Raw genomic sequence first — 16,401 nt, forward strand, 5'->3', positions numbered from 1 at the left:
CTGCAGGGCGCTGCTGGTGGAGGGGTCTGCTGCTTTGGAGGACACACTGCTTTTTAAATGACTCAAAGGGTGCTGAGAGAAAACGCCTATACGCCAAGAATTCTACATCCAGCAAAACTAGTCTTCAAAAATGAAGGAGAAATTAAGATGTTTCCCGATAAGCAAAACCTTAAGAGAATTTGTCATAAGCAGATCTGCCCCATGAGAAATACTAAAGAGTTTTTCAGGCTGAAATGAAGGGAGACCGTAAAGTAAAGATCACTGGCCAAGGGAGCCACACAGGGAGACACAGAAGGCAGTATCAATGTCTTTAACTTTTTTCTTCTGATTTAAAGCAATATTCTAAATGTGTTGAATATACAATGTAATAAAGATGTAATCTGTAAAGCACAAAGCAAGGGAGAAGGAAGGAAATTATAAAGGAGCAAAGTTTTTGTATACTATTGTGATTAAATTGGCATTAATCCCAAATCTGTGGTCACAGTTCCTAATTGTAGCCCCTGGGGCAACTACTAAGAAAAAAAATTGTAAAAGACATGGAAATTAATAGAAAGTAACAAAATTACCTTATCAATAAGTATAATAAATATAAACTGATCACATATTCCAATTCGACGCTGGGAAACCCTTTACTCTAACCCGAACATACCTTGGTTATTTCATCAGATATGCTATAGTCCAGGAACCGCAGGAGGGTGAGGTAAACGCGGAACTTGTTCAGCACGGAGGGCAGCACGGCGGCGAGGAGGCTGCTCATGTGCTCCTCCACGTTCGGGGGCGCCAGCTGGGGCTGCAGGTGGACCTGGCAGTCTGCCTACAGGGAGAAGCGGCACACGGTACTCTCCCCGTTCCTGAGTTAACCTGAGGTCTCAGGGGGGTGGATGCAGCATCTCTACTGGCCCCTCAGGGAATTAGAAAATATTACTCCTCATTGGGCGGAAGTCACTTTTTAAAAAATTAATTTACGTAACTGCAACTACCTCAGCGATAATTTATAAAGTTAAGACTTTTCTTGTGTTTCCTCAATGGTATCAGCAAACATGTAAAAAGCAGCTAATTAAAATGTTCTAGATGTTTCCTTAATCATAGAATATCTATTTTTTATCTTAATCACACTTTCTCATAGAAAACTTACCCATGGGCCGTTTCATTCGTTCACAGGCAGTTTTCTCATAAATCACAGTGAACACTGTTATATGGAGAAACTAGATACCTTCTAGACTGGGCTTATTTCTCATCAGTCACTCTGATGATCTACCAGTGATCAGGGACGCTTTGAAAGGCTCTCTAAAATATTTCTCACAGGAGCCTCGTGGAAAACAATGGGACAGAGGCCGCAGGGGCAAAGGCCTGGAGGCTGCTACCCCGTCGAGGTGCAGCCAGCCTCCCCTTCCTATGCCCAGATGCGGGCGCTCCTGCTTCCAGCTGCCTCCTTTGCTTGCCGCTTGATACGCTGATACTGGTTCTTTGTAAACGAGGTTATCATCCCAAGGCAGGACCGAAACAATCAATTCCCATATTAATAATCAGCAGCCACAATTTAAAAACAAGTTTAACTTCTTAGTAATAAGCAGTACCGAGAAATACAGTATCTTTCCAGTGCAGCTTCCCTCCACTTAAAAATGACTCATCGTACCGGTAGAAGCGATCTCCCCTCCGAAGTAATGAAAACGTTAATATTGCAGGGGAATTCCATCTGGTGGTAACTGAAGTCATAATCCACCTTCTGCCAAGTTATCAGGTTGCTCAGGGCAGTCACATTATGAACACCTAGAAAAAGTGAGAAAATTTTTCAGTTACTGGATTTTGATCACCTAAACGAGTTTTGCTGACATTGATTATGAGACATGAGGTTTCTACTGCTTTGAGAAAGTATGAGATACTGTCCAGTTTACTAAGCTCAGTGTTCATTAAGTAACGCGTTTCCCACATAATATTTGTCAAACTAGACAAATATATTTCTGGGGTCAAGATCCCCCCAAATCTAATACCCAGCAGAGTATCTGGTATGCAACCAAAAAACAGGTTCCCAGTAAGTATTTTTTCTGGGGTGTGTTCAACAGAGCTAAATATTAGAAAATATTTATCCATAGAGATAAGGTTACTGAATTTTACAAATCTGCTACTCAGTTTTGCCTTAAATGTACTCAGTCTATAATTTTTAATTCTGCCTCTTCGTCTTGACCTTATCACCAGCAGAGAGACTTCTTAATTCTCATTTGAGCAGATAAAGCAATCTGCTTTCCTGTAATTTTATGTTCCATAACTGAAGTTAATTAGTTGAAACCATCTGACCTACTAAATATTTCTTTCAGATAATCTTTGAAAACAATTTTAAAACTTCACTTTACTAGATCTTGTCTATATGGTTTTTTTTGAGGTAACAATATGACTAAAGGCAAAACCTCTTCCCTTTTCAGCCTTTAAAAAGCTATTAGTTACTTGTTCTATCATTGTACCATTTTCATAAAACTGACAAAAGATAGTTGACGTACACAATTCATAATACACACTTCAATTAAATTCACACAGCAAGCCTTTATCTGAAATGTGCATTTGTCTCTGTTCACGGTTATTCTCTTAAGTCATGGTTAGATGTGGCTTTAGGGAGGTTAGAAACGGAAACGCCCACGAACTGACCTGGGGTGTCGAGCTGCCCCTGCTCCAGGAGCGTCTCGTCAATCACCAGGGACGTATTGCTGGGCAGCTGCAGGAGCCCGCTGACCAGGCGGTTGGCTGTGTAGTCTTTGTGAGGGATGAACTTCAGATGGTTCATGTTCTCTATAGTCATCTGGAGACGAAAAGACTGCAACAAGAAGTTTTTTGATGAGCAAGGAACTAAGTTTCCCAGTTTTAAGAAAACATAGATTTGGAGTTAAACACTCTTTTATATAGAAAGAAAGACTTTATCAATTCCTAAGGCAGTAGTCTCATGGTCTCTTGAGTGAAAATAATATCTATATCCTAAATAAGAGTTTCACTGAGCTGCTTTATTCTTAACTGTCTTGTTCGGTATTCTTGAAGTTTTTTATTTTACTAGTGAGCCAGAAACAAATGATAGACAGCTGAGATGTTACATATAGCAAGTATCCAGAAGCTTAACTTCTTAACCTATCGCAGGGCAGCAAAACAGAAAATGGTCGTTTACTCATCACCATGGGAGAGAAGCCTAATTCTCTACGCTTCCCTGAATTCAGATCATACCCATTCATCACAGACTGCTGTGGGCTCCTGAACAAACTGCTCCAAGATCTGACAGCAGGGCACACGGGCTGGCTAGGTGCCGTGCGTCTGGAGCTCGCGCCCCCTGGCTGCGTGGCCTTCCTCGCGCAGTCGTAGGAGCCGAGTCCCCGTTAACCCCACCTGGAGCCGGCACCCCCAAAGCCTGCACCCTGCTCCACGCTCCAGTCGGCTCCTGTGCCGCATTAGCCTCTACAGGAGTGTGTGCACTCGGGCTGGAGACGGGGTGCGTCTGTGTGTGTGCACGGAGGAGATGCGTGTCAAGGCGGACATGAGATGTATTTTCCAAATTTAGAGAATTTTTGTACTTTGGCTCCACTGAAGTCAAAGAAAATGGTGGGGAGGCACTTTATAGACACAAGCGAGCCCCCCCTGAAGAAGCAGAGCCTGTTGAAACAAAACATGCCACGAGCAGGACCTGGCCGCATGTAAGCGAAAGCAGGTCGCTCACACTCGTCATCTGGTGTGAAAACCACACGACATTGAAGAGGCAAGTGTTCGGCTGCGCACACGGGCACCAAACCCGGTGTTGCCTGAGTGTACGACTGTAAGGGAGCTCCTGCGATCGGGCTCATTGTTAGAGAGATGGAAGAGAAGCGGAAGGTTTAGGGGCAAGTACGTTGTAAATTATGGACCGTGCAGGCTTTGTTTCCCTGTAATGACATCTATTAAAATCTCAAAGTTAAATATTTGGCTTGAAGTAAAGACAATTGGCTGGATTTTAAAGTGTGCTTAATTTATAATACATATTTGTATTGATCTTACTGCTGGAACAAGATGCTGAATAATTCGATATAAGTGTTCCGTAAAGGTGCTATTCCGCGGGCAACCACTCAAGTTAACTGTAAATTTTCCTAGTGGAAGAACGTCTCTTCTTGTATATCTAGAAAAAAAAAAAAAGGTACCCATCAATAAGATCCTCAGGTGACTTCTTGATCTTCGTCAAAAAGCAAACAAGGAAAAATCAGCTTAATATAGATTCATTAAAAATAGATTAATATTTTTAATCAGAATAACAGCAATAAAAAGCAGCCAATACTTAAGTGAGGTCTTATCATGTGCCAGAGACTGTTCTGAGTGCTTACATGCTTTCTCATTTAATCCCCAAACCCTTTGGAGCTGGTAGGATTATCTTCATTTTACAGATGAGACATCTGAGGCACAGAAAGTTAGGGAAACATGACCGAGTTCACATTGCCAGCAAGTGGCAGAGCTTGGACCTGAACACAGGTAGTTTAGTTTCGGAATCTGTGCTCACAACCATCATGTACCACTGTGTCAAATCCTATTTAAACAAAGATTTATAGTATGAAGATGTTCACTGCATCTGTGTACTATATAATAAATTAGGAAAACCTAGCATTTAGGGAAAGGGTACAACTGTCTACAATGAAATACTGTGCAGTCCTCAAAAAGTTCAAGAATCATGATGGGATGATGTTTAATATATATTAAATGATAAGCACAAGACGTGGATCTGCGTTTAGGGCATGTCGAGATCCTACGTAGGGATGTACATGTATGCAAACAGAAAAAAGATGGCGTGAACGTGTACCGAACGTGTTAACCGGGAGCATCTCTAAGTGGTGACTACAGATGATTTGCACCTCTGCTTCATGCTCTTGGAACTTGCCGAAGGCACGCGCATTGCTTTCAAAATCAGAAAACAACTACGGTGAGATGGAGGGAGGGGTGCTCACCTCCTCTAACAAGTCAGGTGAACGCATGACCGACCTCGTTGACTGTTTCCAGATAATGAGCCGTGGGACGTATAAACAGAGAATTCAGAATGCAAAAAGGATAAAACAGCTCATTTTACTCATCAGCCAGGCTCTTTTATCTGATTTTGGCTCTTAAATTTAAAGAGACATAATTGAAATGCTAAATGTGAAACTGGGAAAAGGCCAAAAAAGGAATCTGGCTGTGACTTGGTGCAACACTTGTTACGCTGGACCCACAAAACCACTCGATGATGAAGCCTAACAAAGTACGGTGCACAGATGACCTGAGAAACCTTCCCGCTCTTTTCCACTTTCAAAAAACTCCTTAATTCCCACCAGGAATTGAGCACTTACACGGTCGAGATGAGATGCAGTATAAGGTACTCGGCAGCCAAGCCATCTCCCAGGAGGGCGTGCGTGAGGAACCCAAGCAGCTCTGCTCTGATTGGAGACAATTCGGACATGAAACTTGAAACAACTGGAGAAGGAAGGGAGACATGATTCAGAATAACGCGCTCGAATAAGACATCTGAGAGGAACTTGGGGTTAAAAAAAGAAACCGTGAAACGAAAGCACGGCAGGTCGATAGACGAGGAGGACAGACTCGTCGATGTTAGTAAGAGGCGCCGATCTTCAAGCTACAAGACAGCTTGTGTACCCTCCCCCCACTAATACAGGACAACGGGGCACAGAGACAGTGATTACTGCGATGGCGAGGACCGGACTGACCCAGCTACGCCATGAGCGCCCGCCACGGGCAGCTCCGCACACGCTGGGGACGGAGTGTGGGTCGCGAGGCTCTCGCACTCACAGGCTTTGCTCTGCTCCTGGTTGAGGCAAGCCGGCAGCAGCGGGTTGATGTGCTGCAGCTTCTGCGCCAGCACCACGTGGATCCTCGGCACCAGGGAAGCGGGGGGGCTGTGCACTCTCTGCTCCTCGGCCGTGTCCGTGCACTCCATCGGGTCCAGGAGCGAGGCGTCCCTGCGGGGAGGCGGAAGGCGTCAGCAAAGCCGGCGTCCGCGGGCTGAACACAGTGAGAACGCAAGCCACCCGTGACCGCCCCAGAACCCGGCGCCTCGTTGCCTCACGCGGGGCCTGGGCCAGCTGGACGCGACGCTGCATTCCATTCTTCCAGAGCGGCTTGTGCTCAGTGCGCTGTCGCTGAGCTGAACGCGAGATAGTCCGTCTGCTCATTAGGTTATTTCAAAACACAAATACTCTTTCTTGAGCTCTCAGCGAGACCCCAAATGTCACGGAATGTCTCAAAAACAGCGTCTTTTTCTCGAAAGCTATCAGGTATCCCTTATTTAGTGTGTGGGAAGTCCATTCATCTGTCTTGCTGTTTTACCTAAATTTTATTGTGTGATATCTCTCTCGAATAGTTAGTAGACATGCAATGAAAATAAAGTGAGTTTTTCAGATTTGCTAAATAAATTAGCAGATGATATATTTTTGATCGAAACAAATGAGTAAAATGTTTTTAGAGCTTCAGACCTTACAGACTGCAGAGTAAGCAATTCAGACTACCATCTTCCGTCAATGCGACAACGGGAATCGGCCTCGACGAGCTGGGTGACGTTCTTCACTTTGCACACACACACTCATTCCAGCCTCACAACCACCCTCGTTTACAAGGAGGAAACCAAGCCGCTGCAGCAGTGAAGCCCAAAGTTACGCAGCATAACGGCCACCCCAGGACTCTGACCCCGGCCAGCGGGCTCGGTCAGGGCACTAAACCACCTTGATAAATGAAGTGACTACAGCAAGAAAATCATCAGAGCAAGGAACAGCCGCGTCAAGCCACTATGTATACTATTCTTGAGGAACTTGAAGTTTATTTAAAGTTATTGTTTTGCATCATTTTACTATGGAAAAAAAGATAAGTTCTTCCTATGGAGACATTAAAATGACTGTCCAATATTCAACAAGAAAACTGTGTGTGTGTGTAGGAGGCAGATACAATTGCTTTCTTTTGGCAATCTCAAAACAAAACAAGAAAAAAATGAGGAAGAGCTGGCTTTTAAGGATATACTGTTAGGTGGGGAAAAGTAGCAAAGTACACATACTACGCCTCTTCTAGAATAAAATATACACGTATCTACTTATTTTTGCAAGAAAGAAACTCAGGAAGAGCAGAAGCTGAAGTTGGTTCTGCGGGAAGGAGGAAGGGAAGGGGGCGAAGCTTCCACACGTCGAGGTGTCGAGGCTTTCTGCTGTCTGCCACGCGAGGGAAGACAGCCCTCCGCAAACCAGGAAACCGGCCTTCGCTGGATTCCGGATTTGCTGAGGCCTTAATCCTGGACTTCCCAGTCTCCAGAACTGTGAGAGATGAATTTTTTTTAAGTTAAAGTCTTTGTTCTTGGGAAACGTGGACTCAAGTATTTAGGGTATGACATATGCAACTATCAAGTGTTTCATAAAAACGTACGTATTTTAAAAAAATGTGTGTCTGTAAGAGAGCACGAACGAGGGACAAATGAAATGGGGGCACCAGCGCTGACAACGGATAAATCTGGTCAAGGGAAAGAGTTCATTGTAACCGTCCTCTGACTTTTCTGAACGTGAGAGATAATATCAAAATAACGTTTACCCCAAAAAAGAGCAAAAAGACCCACCGCTCGTCGTTGCTCAGTGCACTCGGCACGGGCTCCACGGACAGGATGCCGTACAGCTCAAGAACGTCGTTGACTTTGAAACAATCCCAGTCTTCATAGACCTGACGAGACACCACACGAAATCATGCTGTTAGCACTAACCACCGCCAACAAAGCATAAGCTATTTAGACTTGAAGTAGAGTAATAACATCTTAGAATTTTAGATCAGGAACGCATCTTAACACAACTCCTTTCGTTCATAAATTGAGGCCAGGAGAGGTAAAGTGCTTGCCTGAAGTCATCCTGCTCGCTAGCACACACGCTAACGACCAAAACACAGGACTCGACTCCCGGGCTAACGTCTGTTTTCAACACACCACATCGCTTCGAAGGAAAGGCTTTCCCGAAGGATGATGGTCAACTCAGACCGGAAAGGTGCATTATCTCCCAGTCCATTAACCAACCGCACCGAGAGAAGAGGGAAACCCCCAGATTATGAACTCTGGGCTCACAAACTGCGCAGGATCAGGAGGGCCGACACAAAACTCGGAGTGGACGTGAGGTTTTGCACAAAAAAAAAGCAAACTTTCACAGCTGCCTGTCACGAGGGACTTTAATAACTGTCAAAGGCTCCTCCTGGTGAAACCCAACATAAGCATGACAGGACGCACACTGTGAACAAATACTGTTGTTAACTGAAGTGCTGTTTAAGTTAAAACCACAGATAAGAACAGAAATTCTCGGTGATCATTTCTGAAATTGGTATCACTTGTTCACCTATCAAGATTAAAATACAAGAATGAGCGAGATAGGAAAACTATAAACAGAATTTTTTTCTTCCATTTTAAATACAAATGAGAAACAGATTCTGATAAGAGAATGGCGAAAACGAAGTAGCTATCAGAAAGTTAGAAATAATATAGAAAGGAAGTAGACATGAATTAAAAAATTGCTCCATTGCTGCGATTGGAATATTCTTTAATTCTTTAAGAATGCTATGAGGGGCAGAAAAATGGCCTCCCAAAGATGTCCACATCCTAATTCCTAAATTCTATGAATATGTTACTTTAAAAAGCAAAAGTGACTTGCATAAATTGAGGACCCTGAGATGGGAAATTGTCCTGGACTATCTGGGTGGGCCTAATCTACTCACACAGGCCCTTAAAATTAGACTCTTTCCTACCTCTGGTCAGTTGTGACTGAAAAAAATGGCCAGAAAGATGCACTGTTGCTGGCTGTGAAGATGGAGGAAGGGGCCATGGGCCAAGGAAGAGGGGAACTTCTAGAAACTGGAAAAGGCAAAAAAACCAGATTCTCCCCAGGAACTTTCAGAAAGGAACATGGCCCTGCCGACACCTTGATTTTACCCCCGGAAGAGCCACATCAGACGTCTGACCTAAAGCTTGTAAATGCTTTTGTTTTAAGCCATTAAGTCTGTGGCGATTTGTTACAGCAGCAATAGAAAACCAATACAAACGCCAAGACTTTCTCATTTTAATTTCTGAAACACACAGCACGTCTGTCAGGGTCGGGTCTGTGAAAGCTTCATCACCTTCACAAGGCACGCAGGGCCCTTCTCTCCTGGCAGTGGGAAGTTTAGGTCGAAGGGAGAAGAGAGGTTGAGGGGGTTCAGCTGTCGTCCGGTAGATGCTTCAGTTTCCAAACGCTTCGGCTCTCCACACCACTGAAGACCACCGACGCGTCCTGAAATCGAAGGAGAGTACTGTCCTTAGCCATTTCTAAGGCCTTCTGGAGACAAAGAGCCCTCCCTTAGGAGCCTTTCAAGTCTGACATCTACGAGGCTTCTGAGCTCCCAAACTCCAAGTTGTTATAGTGTTTAAGGAAATAACCCATACTAACAAAACCCCTTGTCTGACCTATAAAGAGAGCAAAGATTATGATGATGATCTGAAAAATTTAATCATTGTTCCTCCTACAATAAAATAGGAACGAATTCCCCCTCCATCAAATCTCAAGTGTAAGTACTTTTAAAAGTTAACTGCCTTGGTAGAACATACCATTTGCTACTTAGTAAGCAGAAATAAAACTATACAGCAATAAATTCACTTACCAAATGCTTACTAACATCTGCTATGTGCCAGGAATCAGACTAGTTGTTGGGGATACAAAGATGATTAAAAGATAGCCCCTACCCCTGAAGTCGTCACAGGTCAGGGCTGATTACCAATCAGAATCAGTATCTAGCCTGCCATACCACGGACTGCTACTCAGCTATACAAAGGAACAAACTATTGACGCATGCAACGGCCTGGATCTCAGGGGAATTTGGCTGAATGAAAAACGCCAATCTACAAAGTTTACATACTCTAAGATTTCGTTTACATAACGTTCTTGACATAACAAAATTATAGAGATAGAGGCAAGATGAGTGGTTATCGGGGCTGGAGACTTGGGGAAACGGGAGGGGCAGGAGAGGTGGGTGTGATTCTAAAAGGGCAACATGAAAAAACAAGTAATGAACTGTTCTGTATCTTGTCTGTACTAGTGGTCACATGACCTCTACACGAGTGATGAAACTGCATAAACTAAATACACGTGAATAGGTGCACGTAAAAAAAAAATGTGCATTCGGAACAAGTCGTGGATTGTGTCACTGCCCGCTTCCGAGCTGTGATATTCTGCTGCACTTATACCACATGTAACCACTGGGGTAAGCTGGGTCGAGGGCACACAGGATCTCTCTGTATTGTTTCTTTATTATTGTATGTGAATCTATTATCTCAAAAAAATTTTTACAAATATTGATAGCCTGAGAGATTGCCTAGAAATCAATGGAGCAAGTTAAACTTCACATAAATAATGTACTCGGATAAAAAATTAAAAGCCCTGTAGTGTGACATTCAAACAAAAGGAACAAGAAATAGAAAGGAGCATCGATTTTTTTTTTTTAAGTAAAAAGAAAGAACTATCACATGACCTGGATTTTGTCACTTATTGTTACACCATTAATTTTAATAAACATTTGAGGTGGGTGAAAGAATACCACCATATTTGTATATAATTACTGTAAAACATTCCAATTTTAAAAACATTAAAATATGCCTCAGCATTAAATACAGTAATACGAACTTATAAAGCAGACTGACACATGGTCAGATGGAACTCATTAGTTTTTCTTTATCGCTGTTATGTTTGTCCTCTCAACCCGATCTAAGAGACCAAGTAACTAATTTGTCTTACCTCCTCCCCCTTTAACTGGCCCTCTGATTAAAGACGCTAAGGAGAACTGACTGAATGTAAAAGGAGAAATAAAGACACACGTATCTACCTGCCATAATAAAAGAAATTCGCGGCACATGAAGAAGTGTGACTGGTGGAGCTGATGATACATACCCACCCTGAAACTCCCTCACGCTCTTAGCAAATCTCAGCTTCGGTCTCCTCGTTTCAGTCAGAAGTAGTTGTGTTTTAAAAGCCTGTTCTAAGGTTATCGGTCACTACAAATGTATGTAAACAGAACAGAGCTGTGACTGTTCTAAGGGTGATCTGCTTTAGAGTGTAAGAATAAGTGATCTAGTATATAACAATTTCATGTTTTTCCTCTGATGTTTTCAGTCTTACTAAATTAAAGTGCCACTATTCCAAAGAGAAAATAGAAAGATGTTTTCAGATATAAATAAATCATTCTTAGGCTAAAGGACTATACTTCTATATTACTTAACAGCGGAGATAAAAATAAAGAGAAAAGACCTTTTTCAGCTAACCATTTGACACCCTTAAAAACTGACAGAGCAGCCACTTCTCACTGATTCTTAATTGCTCAGTTATGAAGCACGACCTGATCAGAGTTCTGTAAAAACTCTCAACACTGTCTATAATTCTGATTACCATGAAAACAAGGTTGTCAAATTACTGCCAGTCCCTAAATCGAGAGCTGTATCATCTAACGGTGAATTCTGCAAACAGAACCAACGAGAGAGAGCCGAAGGCTGAAGAAAGCCTGCCGGCACACCTACCCGTCTGCCTGGCGCCCGCATGTTGGTCTTTCTGTTTATTAGGCTGCAGGTCCATATCTTCATCATCTTCGTAACTCCTCTTGTGCCGACTGGGAGTGTAGGATGTTGAAGGGCTGACCCGAGCTTGGTTTGCATTAACATAGGCGTTAAATGAAGGGTTAAGAAAAGACTACCATGAACTCAGGATGATCCGAAGTTACGCTAATTACATGACTAATAAAAGGTTATTAACCCGGTAGTTTGGTTAAACTAAAGATGTATTGTTAAAAGGCTGGACTTCTAGTTTTGGTCAGGAGAAAAACAGCTCGAGATTACGTCCCCCACCTCAGCTGTAAAGAGCTGTAAACCTGGACAAAAGACATGAAGAAACGGTTTTGTCACCAGACAACAGGGAGCATAAGGTCATGATCCTCAGATAAGGGCTAGCGCACTGAGTAACTCCACTCTGTCCCCAGCTTCCTCTCAGGGCCACTTTCTAAACTATAACAAAGAGCAGCGGAGATCCTGCTCCTGCTGGGCAGAGAGAACGCGGTACACAGTTCAGGACAGCTGAAGCAACGAGAATGTGCAGGACAGTCCCGGAGGGGGAGCAGTACCCCTCTAGAAGAGAGAAGATGACCAGAAATCTGTGCGGTCCCACCTGGGTCTCAGGCTGGATACAAAGCTGTGGATGCATGTCAAGGTTCCTTGGGTCCAAGCAGAGAAGAGATGCTGGTTGGCTAGGAGGTACATGGAGATTCTGGAAATTACACAGCACTTAGAACTGGACCCTGCTGAACATCCTGGCACTCAGGTGAGACCCAGAAACTATATACCTCACGAGTAAGGATCATGTCCCAGGTAGCATGGGTTGCTCCATACCAACCTTAAAAAAGCGCAAAACCAAGCCTCGAAGGGTTAAAGTGAACCATATAAATCACCTGCCCATCAGAACAAAATGTGACATTCTTGAAATGAAGGCAAAACCAAACTTACAAGGTTGTACATCGGCAAACAATAACATACTATCAGTTATAAAGGGAAAAGTAGAAAAATATGACCTATAACCAGGATTAAAAATAGTCAACAGAAACAAACCCAGAAAAGACCTGGATATTGCCTGGAATTATCAGACAAGGATGTTAAAGCAATTATAAAAATTACCATTTTAAAAGTGAGTCAAAGATGAAGTATATTAGCAGAGAAATAGAAACCATGAAAAAGAACCAAATGAAAAATCGACAACTGAAAAATACAATACCTGAAATGAAAAAATGAAAAAAAAAAAAAAGAAATGAGTTTCAGTCACCTAGATTACAATAACAAGTAGTCTAACGATCGCGTGACTAGAGTCCCAAAAAAAAAAGATGCTGAGTGACTGGGACAGAAAAATATTTGAAGAAATAAAAAGCTGAACTCTTCTGAAAAAAAAAAAAAAAAAAAAAGTCAATCCATAGATTCAAAAGCTCATAGCAAACCAAACCAAAAAAACCTCAAGCAAGAAAAACACAAAGAAACCCACACCCAGGCACATCATAATCACACTCATGAAAACTACAGAAAAACAGACTGGAAGCAGCCAGAAGAAAATCAAACACATTATAAACAGGAGAATAATAATAACATGACTAACCCTTTCATCAAAAAACGATGAAGGAAAGAGAACACTGGATCGATACCACTCAAGAGTTGGAGAAAGTGACTGTCAATCAAGAATTCTATAGCCAATAAAAATGCCTTCAAGGGTGAGTGAATACTTAAGTTGTTTTATACGTTTTTTTTCCTGTTAGCTTCACTGTGCTAAAAAAAAAAAAAAAAAAGACTAAGTTTTTAAAAACTGAAAATCTCAATTTTGTTGTTTTTTTTTTTTTTTTCTTCAATTTAAGAAAATATCAAGAACCGTTCACCACATAAGAAAGCCCAGACAAAGGATATTTCTTTTACCCATGCGGATTCCCCAGGCACTGGGACACAATAGAAAGTCTGCCTTTCCAAAGTGGTAATTCGTGGAGAGTTTAAATCAACTTCTTGTTGAGGCTATGATGGACACGAAAAGTATTTTTAGAATTTTACTTAAAAAAATTTAAAAATTAGCAACCACATTTTCATGTTATTTATAAAACCTTAGTAAATATTTCCCATTATGAGTTAATTAACAAGCAACTACTAAATCCAAACTATTATTTTTCAAAAGAGACATAAAATTGTTTTGTATGCAATACTCAATATGCAATCTTCCCTCAACTCGTAATACACAGTACCCTATGTTACAAAATTCAATCCTTTTTAATAAACAGGACGCTCTATTTTTTTCAAAGACAAAGCGCATGGTAATCCCACTGTCTCTTTCACAGTGAAGTATCAGAATCAGCCTATAAGAATTTAATAAAATATTCATTACGAGGTAGCGCTGAGATGAAACTTAAGTCTCAGCTACTATTGCCTAGAAAAAGCGTATTCTGTATTTCACATAGCAAATGCTAAGAATAGGAAAGGCTCCATGATATAATATTGAAAAGTTACTTTAATAAAAATTAATATTACAGTACAAAAAAATCTTACAAGTAAATAAGATGTATATGCCATTTTGTAGGGCAGAGAAAAAAGACCCAGGAGACATCAAATTTGAGCCCGAGATAATATGTATAAGCTGAGATTTGTTTCTTTCCGGGCCCAAAGTCCCCTTTTCTTGGTATGGTGCTTTTTGTTATTTATGACTCTTAACAACATAGTACAAATTGTCTTCTCTTTGGAAGTGTCACAGATAAACAACCACATCTATTTTCCTATTACAGACGCTGACATTACTGAGCTCTAGTGACACTATGCTACTGGGTACTAGAGAAGGTTGTGTATTCACATATTTGCCTTAGGCTCCTCAAACAGGGATCCAGTAAGCATTTAAAAGTTGATTCATTAGACGGCACATTTTATCTTACGGAAACACTCTAAAAGAAAAAAGACATTGGGAGACCTTAAGGTCAGCATGTGTTAGATCAAATAAATCCATCTTTCATGAGTCAATTACTGTAAATAATTGTAGGAAGTTACGTTTTTGTTTAATAAAACCTTTCTGGCAATCTTCCAAATTACAGTTGTTTTTCTGTCCAGATTATCCCACTGAACTAGAACACTTTGGTCAATGAGGAACAACTTCTGTGACTTAATGGGCTGGTTTTAGGGTTTATAAATCAATCTCTTGAGATTTGCGTAAGCAGGAGTCAGACTCCCAGGACATAGAAAACCTGAGTAAACTGAGCCTGTGGATCTGCAGGGAATCAGGCCCAGAAAGGAGGGAACCCCAGACCCCCCACTGAGGTCCCACCTTCTTACGGAGGCTCTGGCCCTAGTTAGTTAATCCCCACCTGTAACACCCGTTTTTGTTCCAAAAATTGACAATTCTCATTTGTTTCGACAGAACCACATTAAAAAAAACACAAAAAACAAAATATGGGAGGCATTTTCGGAACAAAATTTTTGGACAAGCTAATTTTTTTTTTTTTTTTTTTTACTATTAAACCATTAAACTTTCCCCAGTGACAATGCTAGGGATGTTGAACAGGTGTCTGAATAAAATTAAATTTCATTCTGCATGTTGTTCATTCATTATCAGAAAATCTGTTTTAAAAAATGCAGATGTCCTGTGGTTCCTCTCTAACTGCTTTTCTAGTAAGTTTCTACCCAACTGTCCCTTTCATACCCACTGTTCTGCCTTCTTCCCTCTTCCGTCGTTGATATGTAAGAGAGCTGCCATTACTTCCTTCTATCAAAGAAAGCTTAGTAAAAACTTTTCTCTCAGGAAAAGAGGGAAGAATACGATTGACTTTAGTTAAGCAAGTGTTAAGCCCTAAGTTAATCTTCCACTTTCATTTTTAAAGAATTATAACCTGTAATTTTTTAAACCGAGGATATAGACACTGAGAAAAGGAATTTACAATATTGTCATTTATGATATTCCACCTAAGAGATTTTTAAAGATCAAAATATATCATCGAAACAAAGGCAAAGAAAACATTCCACATGACTTCTTAGACCTTATTTGTACACAAAGTAATTAAATTTAAGATCAACCAAAGGAAAGTAATAAATTCTCTTAGAAAAAATTCTTATTAAAAATGTTTTACATATCTTAAGGATACATACCCCACACTCTGCTACATCTCTATATTTTCCAAAATGAAGAACCTGTGACCCAAACGAAGGATAACAGTGTCAGCATACGTGAATCAAAACTACCATGAACGACACAAGGACAAAATTAATACCACTAATTATAAAGAGACAAGCTCCATGAAAGAAAGAAATACATACACGTGCTTTTGTGTTTCGGTTAACCGTTTCATAAACTCCCATGTAAAACTCAGGGTCAAACATATCCTGAATCATGCAGCGAAACTTCACAAAACTGTTAGGTTTCAAATAATGAAGGGGAACCTCATTCAGTGATGGTACCTTAAAGGAAAACAAGCAATCAAGGTAATAAAAAATATTCTGTCTATAAAACAGTAAGTTCATATACATCCACAGACTTTATATCCAGACCCAAACTGCTGAACAAAGGTACTTCTGGGTTCTTGCAAGTTTGTCTAAAGACATTTGGCTACAATGTAAAAAGATGCTTTTCCTTCAGAACACTTTTCAAGCAGCAGAAAGGCATATACTTTACTAAGCTCGTCTCTTAACTAGTACATGCCAATTTTTTTTTTTAAATAAAGGTAATCATCGAAGCTCTCACAACTACGGACAGTTACTGCCACCTAGAGGCACCAATAGACACATTTAATTGCTTGAATTTAAGTTGAAGTTGCGAGAGACCGAAATCTTTTAATACATACCCACTTATAGCACTTAAAACAGAGGCAGCACACATTAACTTATATATTTTTAAA

The 16,401-nt window shown here is 41.1% G+C and overlaps 1 protein-coding gene across 1 annotated transcript in view; it reads right to left on the reverse strand.

The window, feature by feature from the left end:
- LOC107513006 (minichromosome maintenance complex binding protein) overlaps nucleotides 1-16,401 on the reverse strand; it is a 32,774-nt gene that overhangs the window by 4,146 nt on the left and 12,227 nt on the right. The window contains exons 3-14 of the mRNA XM_016149121.2: nucleotides 15,824-15,964; nucleotides 15,656-15,697; nucleotides 13,448-13,549; nucleotides 11,534-11,678; nucleotides 9,109-9,260; nucleotides 7,577-7,677; nucleotides 5,773-5,942; nucleotides 5,316-5,439; nucleotides 4,006-4,123; nucleotides 2,641-2,806; nucleotides 1,637-1,770; nucleotides 650-814 (exon numbers count right to left, since the gene is read on the reverse strand). Of these exons, the coding sequence (XP_016004607.1) occupies nucleotides 650-814; nucleotides 1,637-1,770; nucleotides 2,641-2,806; nucleotides 4,006-4,123; nucleotides 5,316-5,439; nucleotides 5,773-5,942; nucleotides 7,577-7,677; nucleotides 9,109-9,260; nucleotides 11,534-11,678; nucleotides 13,448-13,549; nucleotides 15,656-15,697; nucleotides 15,824-15,964 (1,560 nt within the window). The remainder of the gene's footprint in view (nucleotides 1-649; nucleotides 815-1,636; nucleotides 1,771-2,640; nucleotides 2,807-4,005; nucleotides 4,124-5,315; nucleotides 5,440-5,772; nucleotides 5,943-7,576; nucleotides 7,678-9,108; nucleotides 9,261-11,533; nucleotides 11,679-13,447; nucleotides 13,550-15,655; nucleotides 15,698-15,823; nucleotides 15,965-16,401) is intronic.

Source organism: Rousettus aegyptiacus, unplaced genomic scaffold (genome assembly GCF_014176215.1).
Source record: "Rousettus aegyptiacus isolate mRouAeg1 unplaced genomic scaffold, mRouAeg1.p scaffold_m13_p_6, whole genome shotgun sequence".
In the NCBI taxonomy this organism is placed as follows: domain Eukaryota; kingdom Metazoa; phylum Chordata; class Mammalia; order Chiroptera; family Pteropodidae; genus Rousettus; species Rousettus aegyptiacus.